General features: G+C 36.7%; 1 protein-coding gene across 3 annotated transcripts in view; it reads left to right on the top strand.

The window, feature by feature from the left end:
- The window catches only part of Arap2 (ArfGAP with RhoGAP domain, ankyrin repeat and PH domain 2), a 177,939-nt gene that overhangs the window by 81,195 nt on the left and 83,725 nt on the right, over positions 1-13,019 (top strand). For all 3 annotated transcript variants that reach the window (XM_052734962.1, XM_052734963.1, XM_052734960.1), the window contains exons 10-14: positions 5,341-5,456; positions 7,474-7,673; positions 11,263-11,348; positions 12,012-12,194; positions 12,708-12,882. In XM_052734962.1, the coding sequence (XP_052590922.1) occupies positions 5,341-5,456; positions 7,474-7,673; positions 11,263-11,348; positions 12,012-12,194; positions 12,708-12,882 (760 nt within the window). The remainder of the gene's footprint in view (positions 1-5,340; positions 5,457-7,473; positions 7,674-11,262; positions 11,349-12,011; positions 12,195-12,707; positions 12,883-13,019) is intronic.

Raw genomic sequence — 13,019 nt, 5'->3', positions numbered from 1 at the left:
GCATCTGGTGTTTCCTAGAAGTCTGGTGCCAATGTCATACAATGCCACATCTGTTTTCAACAAATGTTTAAGCACCAAGTTCTTAAATTCCTGGCAGGGAAAACCTAATATTCACTATTTCTAAAAATAGGTTGAGATTTCAGCAGATTTGGGGTTAACAAACTCTGCTTTAATTTCTCTCTTTAGGGATCAGCATTTCATTTTGCTCTGACGCCGTATGGTTTTAGCAATTCAGAATTACTCTCATTGAATAAATTTGTATAAATGACTCATTTCAGTATCTTGGTCAATATTTGTGATAAATTCTTTCTGAATATTTAGTACAGAGTAATTCTGTGATTACAGATGCAATGGAATATTTTATGAATAACAAATTCTGCCTGTAAAACTTTTAAGTGAAAGAGTTGTCTGAATATATCTTATTTCATTTAATTCTTATAACAATACTTTAAGGTAGAGTTACTCTATTTACAAATGATGTGGTTGAGGTCTAGATAGGCAGCTTGCTAGTACTTCTCTAGCTAGGTTTCTTCCTTGAGTCTGTCAGGGCCAAGGTATTTATATAGTTGCAGTATCTGGAATCTGCTAAGCAGCACATGTGATCCTTGTTGCTAGTGGTAATTTCCTGCTTTCTGAAATTCTGTGTTGGCCACAGAAATTAAATATAGAACATTGCTTACTCTACAAGCCCTCCCTAGCCCTTTAACTTTCATAGTATAGCATCTCTACCAGTTTTATTCTATTGACAGCTTTTTAAGGATTGAAAGTTTGCTTTTCACTTATTTTTCAGACTGAAAATAAAACTCACAATCATACTGTAGTCACTGGGTGGGGGCCCCCAGAGGCTCTTTAGTAAGGTCTTACTCAAGGTCAGAAAGTCTGAGCTTGCTTTGCCCAGCAGGGCTGCATAATAGGATGATTTGGCCAAAGGCTTGGTTACCACGTGTTTTGAAGGTTCTACACTTGTTGGTACTTTATACCTTGACCTTGAAAGGGGGAGGTCTTTTGCCCCTCCCCTTGCTGATGTATAAAAAGCTCATCAGGAATAAACTCCGGATGTCTGTGGTCTTAACCCAGAGCCCTTTCAAAGCTATCCTGTGTCTCTTATCTCTTTTTCTTTGTCTAAATGTATATTTCTTCCTATTATTTCCAACTCCTCACTCTTAAAATTCAAGAACTCTTTGATAGGTCAGGGCTGGTCCCCCTACATTGAGTAATATAATTTAATTTCTTTCTTTTTTTAAAAGTTTTTTCCATTTTACATACCAACCACAATTCCCCCTCCCTCCCCTTCTCCCGCTTACCCCCCACCTTGCCCCCACCCCACCCCCATCCACTCCTCTTTGGACATTTAACACTCACATTTTATTTTACTTAAAAAAAAAATCATGTCAGCTTGTTACTTTAGAATAAGTACTTCCTTGCAATTAACTTTAGTATTGCATTTCATTGATTTCAGATGGAAGTGATAGATAAGAGATAGAATTAATGATAGGTAACTAGACTTGTATGCCACTCAGTGCAACTGATCATTCTTCTGAGCCTCCTTTAATTATGTGAACTTGCTCCTCTTCAAAATAATGCTGAAGAAGAAGTGTCTGAACATTAGTTCATCTTGGTGGTGTCATTTGACTGATATCACCTCTTTTGAAAAAAAAAACTTTTTATAAACACGAATCTCATATTTTCTGTCTTATTGTAAGTTGGTACAGGTGCTTAACCTACAACCAAGCATTCTCTTTCCCTGCATGTTACAACTTGCTGTCATCTTTCCTTAGACCATATGCTTCATATACCTTGTAGTCTAATACTTTTGTAAGTCCTAGTATATAAGTCCTAGTAAAATTTCTTGCGTACTTCAGGTCCTAAATGAATACAGCTTTTTCCAGGATGAGTTTCCCTGCTTTGAAAACATAGTAAGGTGCATGCTGCCAACTTCAAAAATTTTCAGACAATTGCAGCTCATAGTCATTTGTAAACTCCTGAACCCTAGACAGTGATTTAAATAAGCATGGCTGCAGCAAGATGTTGTTTTCAGCTCTACATAGGACTAGAGCCCAGGGCAAATAGTAACTGAATTCTATTGTGTTCTTATGCTCATTTGTACTTAGTGGTCTTAATGGAATTTGGTATACTTGGATTGTACTCTGTATTTCACTCTACAGAAGGCAGAGGGAAGTATTTGGGTCCTGGTGCCTAGACAGTCTAGACTTAATGCTGTCTAAATTCTGTTAGCAGTTTTGCTCTGAGATTCAGTGGCACTTTGAGAATCTTAGGTTAGAGTTTTCTTTCTTAATTAAAGACTTTTATGGTTCTGTACTTTTTTTCATGCTGTTAATGCTCAGGATGTACAAGATGGACACAAAAAATTTGTCAAATACCCAGAAATGGGACATAGTCTGGATGTGTTCTAATAGTCTGAAGGGGGGCTAAATATCACCAAAGTATTCTTAATAAGAAATGCAGTTGTTTCACATTTAATCACTCTCAAGAGCGCTGACATTTATTTTGTGACTGTGCTCTGTATTTTTACAGTCAATTGGTGCTAGTGAGCTGTGTGCATCCTCTAATTACTCAGAACCATATGGCCATGGCAGACAGTTGATAAATGGGTTACAATTTTCCAGGATAAGAAAATATCATCTTTGTCTTGCTGGGGAGAAATTTGGAGTGCTGAGCTGACCCTCACTTTACCAGGAGTTACAGCTTTAGATGTAGTGATTTTATGACTCATGTGGAGATGAGGGGCCATCCATCCAGGCGGGAACCATGATGAGTCTCATCAGTTTCCATAATAGGTTGTCATGCCCACCATCTGCTAGTCTGATGGTCAAAGCATGATGAGCCTCTGCCCTTAGTATCACACAATACTTGCAGGCCACGCACCTCACAGAATGCTGTAGAGTGGCCTAATATCCTTCTCTTGTCACAAGCCTCATTGTGAAAAACTGTTAGAAGGCCGTTCAGTGCAGGCACACTCTTTTATCTAGAGTTTATCCCCTGATCAAGTTTAGACAGGTGCCTCATTTTGCTATTCTCTTCTTACTTCCTCATTTATAAAAGAAGGCTTAAGTTTCGAGGCACACAACTTTGGGAGTTTATCCCACAGTTGCATTATTCAACAGGGACATTTATATGGATAATTAGGAGTTGGTATTTTAATTTACAAAATAAAGTCAGCCCTGCGCTGATATGTGGAAAAGTATTAAAACACGGCTGCTTCACTTGGTATGCTCCTTGTCATCCGAAGCTAACTATACAAAATGGAAATGGATCAACTCCCATTCTAATTATTTCACAGTAGTCAATATTTTATTGTGTTTTTGCTTTTACATTATTTTTAATTCTTTTGAGATTATAGTATAATGTTATACTCTTTATTCTCAAATTCTGCCTTTCTACCCTAACACTGTGAGTCATTTATTATCCTACCAGAAAATGTAATATTTTATTGATTTATTTTCTAAATACATCATTTTTCTGATTTTATCTATAAACCTTCACATTGAAAAATAACAAATAGGGCTGGAGAGATGGTTCAGTGTGTAGGAGCACTTGTTATGCTAGCATGAAGACCTGTGTTAGACTCCTAGAGCTCATATGATAGCCAGGCATGCCCGCACTTGTGCCTGTGATGCCAGCCAGGCATGTCCACACTTGTGAATATAACTCCAGCACCATGGAGAATGACAACAGGAAAATTGCTGGGGCTTCAATGACACTAGCTTGTCTATAGGTTTAGTGAGAGACCCTGTCTGAAGAGATTAAGGTGAAGAGTGATAGAGCAGATCACCTGGCAACCTTCTCTGACCTCCCTCCATGCATAAAAACATGCATGCCCAGACCACAAATGAATACATCCAAAAAATATCAACCCATATGAATGATAATATCAATAATAAATGCCTTTACAGAATTATGACTGATGGCTCTTAATACCTACATATGTACATACATCATACATACATTCATACATATGGGAAATTTGGTTCTAAAATTGTTTTGTTGTAATTTTATCAACTAAGAATGCATTAGTTGTAACCACATAGACCTACAGGAAAGTTAAGACATAGTGACTTCTTAGAGCTGAACTCTGGTGAGAGCAGAGAAGCACTGATGTGGACAGGACCAGGTGTCTTCTCCATCATGTTCTGTAATGACCTCTTTATTTCTAGATGACATTGCTAGACAATATTGAAAGGTAAAGGGTGAAAAGTTTTCTTATAATAGGTATCTGTTTGTCCTCATATGTAGCATTTTATATCATATAGATAAAAAAAATGGGATATATAGGCAATGTGTAACAGAAATGCATAGTACTCTTTCTCCCATGCAACAGTTACAATAGAAAAGGGCATTTGAATTATTTTTTCTTCTTATTAATTTTTCTAAATTGTCTTTGTTAAGTGTTCTTATTGAAAATGGAACAGTATTTTTGATTTTTCCTTTAGTATGGATGTGTTTTTATTGTCATAATTCAGTAGTTCCAGGAACATTTAATCTGAATCTATTTACACAGATCATTCCTTTCTTGAGGTGGTGATTGTGCAAAGTATTGAGCATATTTATTGCTAAGTTACCAGGCCCATAGGATTATGCAGCATATTGCCAACATTGTTACTTTTAGGATGGGCTGTCCTATTTTTTTAATTTTCAATGGGACACTGTGAACTCAGTTCCTATCAATGGTGAACAAAGGGTAGTTTTCGTATCACAGTGGCACTGGAGGAGGTTTTTAAGAGTCTGATTGGAATATTGGCAATGTAAACCTGTACAATTGATAAAACAGCAATGTCTTTGAATGTAAATGAGGAGGAACACATTTCCACAGCAGGGACAATGTAAGGAGATTAAGCAAAAGCCAACAGTCACATATTTAGTTCCTTTCCATCATGCAATGCTAGATGCATATCACTTGTAACTATCTCTTTGAATCTCAGTTTGCCACCTTCTCATATTAAGGGTATTTATGCTGACTTCATAATGCTCTTTTGGATTTCCTAGCAAATAAATATTTGGCGCATGACAAAGGTTCTTAATTTGTTAGTTTCTTTAATTGATTTGATACATGTTAACTATAGTACCCACTGTTCAAAGCAAGGCACATGTATCCATGGTCTTGTCAACTTAGCTCTGTTGCTCAGTGATGCTTAGGCTAGCATAGTGTTAGCATATACTGGGAAGGACTGCCTACTGCACGAAGAGCTGGCCTTTTCCTTTTCTAGTTGACTCTGTTTAACTCCATACACATATATGGCAATGTTTCTAGGAGTTCCTGAATTAAGAAAGATATTATAGTTGTGTTTTCAAAAGTGATTTTGTATTTTTGCTCTATACTAGGATTTTAAGAGTGGACTTGGTATTACTGTAATTCCTATGAATGTTGCAAATGTAAAGCAAGTAGATCGAGCTGTGAAACAGTCTTTTGAGATAATCACTCCCTACAGGAGTTTCAGGTAAGCTATTTAAAACATTTTTTGTGTGAGTATTTGTTTTTATGACTAGGAGAAGGCCTGGGAAATTCATTTCATAATGCTGGCAGTTGTGTTACATTGTATAGAACAGTAAAAATAATCTGTTCTTGTCCACATTGTCTAACTTACAAGGCATGTAGGACATCACTGTGAAAATGGCTTGGAGAACTATGCAAGTAGCCAAGATACTTTCTTCATGAGTCTTGAATTACCTCTTTTTGCAATACTTTGTTTATAAACTGAGCATAATGAATATGTTAACTCTTTCACATATAGAAGAAATAAAATAGTGTTGCATTGACTTCAGGTTGTGTTTACTTTTTTTAAGCCTAACTGAATGAATCCTACTTTAAGATTGGCTTTTAATTACAGTTGCTGAATGTGATTTCTTCCAGTCACTCAAGTTAGAATCATTCTGGGTTTAATGGCTCACATAAAGTTATTAATTCAAATATCTTAACATCTTGATATATATATATATATATATATATATATGTAATAAAATGTATTATGATAGTTGAGGAATTGCATCACTATGACAATGAATAATACTTAATGTGCTTAACATATTTTAATCATGTATAATGATTCCATATGGGTAGTATAGACATAGGCAATTTGTTGAGTGTAACTACATTAATACATTTTCCCAAATGACACAGGTCAGGTTGTTTTGTGAGTCAGAGGCAATTGTTCTAGGTTTTGGATGATGTAATTATTGCTGATACTCTTGAGTATCTCATACTTTGTTTCTCAAAATATGTCTGTGGGCTCCAATTTTGATGAAAATTAACAAATAAAGAATAATAAGCTTTATTTTCACACTTGCAGATCTAGAGCTTAGATTGTAGATAAGTGGCATTGTGTTTGCCTAGCATGCGCAAAGCCTTGGTTTCCACCCTCAGCACATTGCATATCACACATACATACACACATACACATTACACACACACACACACACACACACAGAGAGAGAGAGAGAGAGAGAGAGAGAGAGAGAGAGAGAGAGAGAGAGAGAGAGAGAGAGAGATTCTAGCCTTCACTGAACAGAAATCCTGGCTGTAACTAACCTCTAGGACCTCTAGGAGAACTTGAAATCAATAATTAGTATTGTAGGAATGATGTAATCAAAGAGTTCTTCAGAAAGTACAATTTCTATAAGCCACTTATTTTATGGACTGCTTAGAATGGTAAACTACCAATTATTTTCATTATACTTCAAGTCATTATAGTTCAAAGAACAAAAATTATAATGTGACAATAACTTACAGTGGGTTTTGTTGTGAGTCATTTGTGGCATATGTGGATATTACCTATAATAAACAATCAATAAATCTTTCTTGAAGAGCAACATTGCTGTTTAATATTTTATCACTTTTTGTGAGATATCTAGCCAGTACTAAGAAATCAGACTGTGTCAGAGCTGGCTAAAATTGAGTTAGAAATCCTTTAAAATAGTAACCATTTAAAACTTTTCTTGTTTCTCAGTCTCTTAATGCCATCTGGAGAGTCTTCTAATTAAAAATTTCCATTTTTAAATCTGAAAAAAATCACAATTTCTGGTGGGTGGTTTTTTTTTTTGATAATTTTAGTTTTAGACTATGATGACATACTTTCCTGGCAAAATATTCCAGCAGTCATGAAACACTGCCAGTCTCTTTTTGATTATTATATAATCCACTGCTTCAGAGACATGACTCTCATTTGCTTTGACCTACCAAGGCAATTCCTATATGTCTTGATCAGAAATAATAAGTGTGTTAATTTTGGTTAAAGATCTGTGAGCAGGGCCATCAGCAGTATGGAAAATCAGAAGAAAAAGAAACTGATTTGTTAAATTAGATAACTTTTTATTAGAAAAAGACAATCCAATACCACCCAGCAGGGTTCATTTTAGCTACTATTTAATTTGTGGCTGAAATGAATATGCAAACTGAACACCCTGCTTAATTGGCCTGTATAAGGGAGATCAATAATGCAGAAATGTTAATTGTTTCAGCTTCACAGCAGAGTCTGAGAAAGAGAAACAGGACTGGATTGAAGCTGTGCAGCAGTCGATAGCAGAAACTCTCTCTGATTATGAAGTAGCTGAGAAGATTTGGTTCAATGAATCCAACAGGAGCTGTGCGGATTGTAAAGCCCCAGATCCTGACTGGGCATCCATCAATCTCTGTGTTGTCATTTGTAAGAAGTGTGCAGGTAATTAGTGATGTGCTTTGCTTATCCCTGCTTGGTTGTAAATTGGCACTGGCTGTTCATTGTCATCAAACATACTGTGTCCTAGGTAATGGTTGTGAAAAGTGAAATGAGATAAACCTTATTAAATAGAAGACCATTTAGAAATATCATATAATTCTATATTCAGTTCTATGTGGATTTGATAAAAATTAATTTTTAAGTATGTAATAATATTTTGAGTTTACTAGTCCATGCATAGATTTTTTTAAAAAAATGTTTAAAATTTTTGGGATGATTTTAGAATACATCCAGAACAAGTTTGCATGCTTGCATGAATACTTTCAGTAGTGGTCTAATTATTTTTTAAAGTGTATTTTTTATATTGAAAATGTTCAGGCTCTATCCTTGTATGCTGGATCTGACATCTCCTATAGTATGATTTTGAACTGGAATGTTTCCCAACAGAACTGATGCTTATGAAAAGAGCTAGTGCCACAAATGCCTTCCTTCTTGTGACCTTAGACTTGGTTGTCTGGCATCTCAGTGTATCTATGAGCCCCGATCCATATCCAAGGGAGTGGATAGAAGTGAACTTTTATCTATGAAATGCTTTATGGAGCACTTGGAGAAGCTTAGCCAACTTTAGTCTCCCAGACTCTCTGTCCCCCTTGCCTCCTACTCTACAGATACCCTGACTCCAACTTAAGAAGACACAGAATTTACCAATAGTACCAGCTGTTCTGATGCAGGTTTACAGAGGTAGAAACCTATGTGACATAAAGTTCTTTAGACAGGCACAGAAATTGCTATTACAATAGAGGATGAGGACAAGATTAGAGTTGACTACCAGGCCCAGAGACAGGACAGGAAAGGAGCTTCTGACTCAGTCAAGTAGTGACAATGAGCAACACCACTCCAGCAATTGTCGAGAAGTTTCGGCACTTTCTGGAGCTCTGTCCCATAGCATTTATTATGATATGGAGGTAGCTTTCTTGACCACTTAATTAACATCATAGTAGCAGAAAACATCAGTCTCCTATGATTCTCTACATAGTTTTTTTTCCCCACTTCCTCTTCTCTCCCATCTCATTAGGAGAGAGAGAACTTTATTTTGCTTCTTCCTATTCCTCTTGTGTTCCATTTCTTTCCTCCCTCCCTAGGGTCAGTTCATCACTTACTTAGTCTCTTGAGTCTTTAAACTAGTTTCTTGTTTCATCATGCAAACTTGCCTCAGTCTACCTTCTTAAAACTGATCTTCCTAAGCTCTTCAGTTCCTTCTTTGCATTGATCTCTGTTCGTTTTTTCTTCATTTCTTTTTTTTTTTTTTTTTTTTTTTTTTTTTTTGGTTTTTCGAGACAGGGTTTCTCTGTGTAGCTTTGCACCTTTTCTGGAACTCGCTTTGGAGACCAGACTGGCCTCGAACTCACAGAGATCCGCCTGGCTCTGCCTCCCGAGTGCTGGGATTAAAGGCGTGCGCCACCACCGCCCGGCTTTTCTTCATTTCTTTAACTTCCTTTTCCTTCAACATTTTGTAACCAGCCTTTGTTTCTCTCTGTTGAGTACAAGTATTTACAGTATTCTTACCAGTGTATTTTGCCAGTCAGTCTCCATTCTTACTGTGTTTATTTTCTCTGTAATATTTGAGATCTGTGGCTAGTATGTCTGTCTTTGATGTTGGCGCACCCTCCACTTCAGTAAGCCATGCTGTCTTGCTTTCTTAGTAGTTGTCATCCATGCTTCGGTGACCTCACCACTTCATGCTGCTGAAGTACATGTGTGCCTTGGGCTCTGTTTTCAATTCTCGTTCTTTGTATCAGTGTTACTTATCATTTGTATTGAGTGCTCACTAAGAAGATGATTTTTCTAAACCTATGAGAATCTTAGTTCAGTTTTCCAAAGACACTTGAAAAATAGCACATCAGAAGTAGAGCCATCATTGCTGCCTCTAGCCCAGTGTATAAGCCTGCATATTGTCATCCTTGTCCTTATTGGTGAGAAGTTGTACTGCCTACCCATGTAGGCCAGAAAAGGTCATAGGGTCCCTTGAAACTATAATTATAGATGATTGTCAGCTACACTATGGGTTCTGGGAATTGAACTCGGGTCCTCTGGAAGAGCAGCCAGGTCTCTTATCTGCTAAGCCATGTCTCTGGTTTTTTGAGCTTATCTGTTCTTACATAGCCTGCTTTAGCATCTCCTTCTGCAACTCGCAGGCTTCTAATGTTGCTTTTAGGTTACAATTAAAAGTGCAAAGCAATGTGAACTCCTGCTGTGGGACTTTGTGCCCTAAAGTGTCTTTACCTCTTCAATAAAGAAGGAAAAGAGCCTCTGATTTAGTATACCACAAAGTGCAGAATCTTTACTGTTCCTAGGCAAAGTATCCATCCTTAAGATCAATGAAAGTTCTTACATAAATGTTTTTCATTTTAGCTTACTTGAGACATATACTTGTGTATCAATTGTGTCTGAGAGTGGATTTATACTGTACTTGATTTAATTCTCTGCTTCCTTTCTTCAGAGGAAGCAGTAGCATAGGATATCAACATCGGGTCTCTGTGCTCATTTTTGCTACAATTGTCAGTATTTGATTGTCTGGTATTGGTAGCTGTATTTATGTGCATGAGATTTAACTGAACATAAAGGTTTTCCTTGTTTATAAAAATAGCTCAGAATTAGAACATTTCTAGCAGGTACAAAGGCATATGCTCATCCCCATACTGCCAAGGGGAAAAAAAGTTTGGTAATCCCAGGCTATTTGCACACATACACACACACACACACACACACACACACACACACACACACACACACACACACGTGTGGGACTATGCACTTACATATGTATATACATACATGTATATTATTTTTGAAGTATAGTTTATAGTTTTATGGAAATACATGATTGTGGCAAAGCTTATAGTTGTTACCCATTTTGGTTCGTTATGCTTTTGATTTTGTATTACCACCATAAATACTCTTAGTGTTTTGGGCAGTTAGGAGAGTAGGTACTGGGATGCTTTAAATTGATGTTATATATACACATATATACATGCATACATACCTGTACACATTTTATGTGTGTGCTTGTATTTAAGCAGGTACACACATATATGCCACATGTATATGCATTCATGTGGATGTTGGGGGACAACCTTCAGTGTTGTTCCTCAGGTAGCATCCACATTTATTTATTTACTTTTTAGTTAGTTTGTTAGCTAGTTAATTTTGTCAGAAAAGTTATCTCACTAACATAGAAATTATCTAGGCTGGTTGGCCATCAAACCCAAAGGATCCACTTGCAATCCCAGTGTTGGGATTACAAGTACACACCACCATGCCTAGCTATTTTTATGTGGTTTCTGGGGATTGAGTTTAGGTCTTTACATGCAAGGCAAGTACTTTACTAACTTAACATCCCTCACATGCACACATATGTGTATGGGCTGGGAAGGGAAGGGATTGCTGGGAATTGAACATAGGGTCTCACACAGGTGGGCAAGCTCTTAACCACTGAACTATATTTCCAGCCCTCCAATACACATTTAACAAAGCAAAGCAAAATAAATTTACATTCAAATTAAAATGGAAATGTAATTGTATCTTCCTTTAGGACAACATAGATCGTTGGGCCCTAAAGACTCTAAGGTTAGAAGTCTGAAAATGGATGCTAGTATTTGGAGTAATGAGCTCATTGAGGTAAGTCCTGTTTGCTGGGCCATGTGAACAAAGAGTGGATGAGGTTGGCAATAGGGAGTGATTGCTTTTATAAAGAAGTTCTTAGATGAAATTCCCACTCTGGTATAAAAATGACACTTAGCTTCTCAAATTAGATACTTATTTTTAAAATAAAGACTACAAAGAACTTTAATGATACTCAGGATGTAAAGATGTGGCAACTCTGATGAAAGTGAGAACTCTGTTTTTTTTTTTTAACTCATATGGAAAAGTATTAGAAAAGGGAATGAAGCAATTTGGCAGAATTTATCTGTCCTGAGCTTTGTCATTAACCCACCAGTTCGATCTCACTGTTTCTGTCTCTATTTCCTCTCCTGTTCCACTTTCTCTCCTTGAGACAGACTAGCTGCACAATCATTTAAATGAATCTGTCTCAATATGTGTTCAAAGAGTAAGGCTGCTTTTGTTGCATTTGTGTGGTGTGTGCTTAGTTTCCCAGCTGATGCTGCCGTAGAAATAATGTCTGCTGCCCACTGTCTCTCATCATATGCCTTGAGAACACAGGCTTTCGTGCTCTCTCTTGTATTTTATATTGAATTAGGTTTTAGTTTAGGATGTGAATCAATTTTGAAGGTTCAAACACATTTAATGAAATACATTTTCTTTTTGCATTTTCCATTTCAGCTATTTATTGTCATTGGAAACAAGAGAGCTAATGACTTTTGGGCTGGTAACCTTCAAAAAGAAGAAGAATTACACATGGATTCACCAGTTGAAAAGAGAAAAATCTTTATTACCCAGAAATACAAAGAAGGAAAATTTAGAAAGACTCTTTTAGCATCTCTGACCAAAGAAGAGTTAAATAAGGTAAATTAAATATAACACTATGCACAAATTGTAATGATATATATATGTGTGTGTGTGTGTGTGTGTGTGTGTGTGTGTGTGTGTGTGTGTATGTGTGTGTGTGTGTATATATGTGTGTGTACATATATATTGATATATATATATCAACACTCTTAGTGTAGATCATTTAGTGTACACTTTATTACATTTGAAATGTATTAAATTTCTTAGCCCCAGCCATTACAGAATAATAGCAGAACAAGTCTTCCGGAGCATCCATGATAGTTTGGAAGATTCAGAAGGAGCATATTCTAGAACCAAGATAGTGGACTGAGACTTTGAAGCATTAACTTATGACTTTAACCCACACAGTGTAGACCTTTGTTGCCCACTCACTGATTCAGGTCATTGATTTCATTAGTATAGGAAAAAAGAAATACATGCTTCATAAATACATTGTCGAACTTGCATTCCTTTTAAGAGCTAGACTCGCATTCACTTCCCATAAATGGTGTATGTTCTTTTAATGGCCAGGCTCTATGTGCTGCAGTGGTAAAGCCAGATGTGCTGGAAACGATGGCCCTGCTGTTCAGTGGAGCAGATGTCATGTGTGCGACAGGAGATCCTGTCCACAGTACCCCCTACCTACTGGCCAAGAAGGCTGGGCAGAGTCTACAGATGGAATTTCTCTATCATAACAAGTTCTCAGGTTTGTCCCTCACCCTCTACTGACTGCTCTCTTCCACAAATATATTAATTTTTCTACCAAGAAAATTACATAGTTACTAAAGTACTGCTTTACAGGAGAAAAGGTATAGGACTTGTATTTCTTTTATGTCCTTTAAT

This window comes from Peromyscus californicus, unplaced genomic scaffold (assembly GCF_007827085.1).
Source record: "Peromyscus californicus insignis strain IS unplaced genomic scaffold, ASM782708v3 Scaffold_13__1_contigs__length_99412109, whole genome shotgun sequence".
NCBI lineage: Eukaryota > Metazoa > Chordata > Mammalia > Rodentia > Cricetidae > Peromyscus > Peromyscus californicus.
This window is presented reverse-complemented; position numbering and strand designations above follow the sequence as displayed.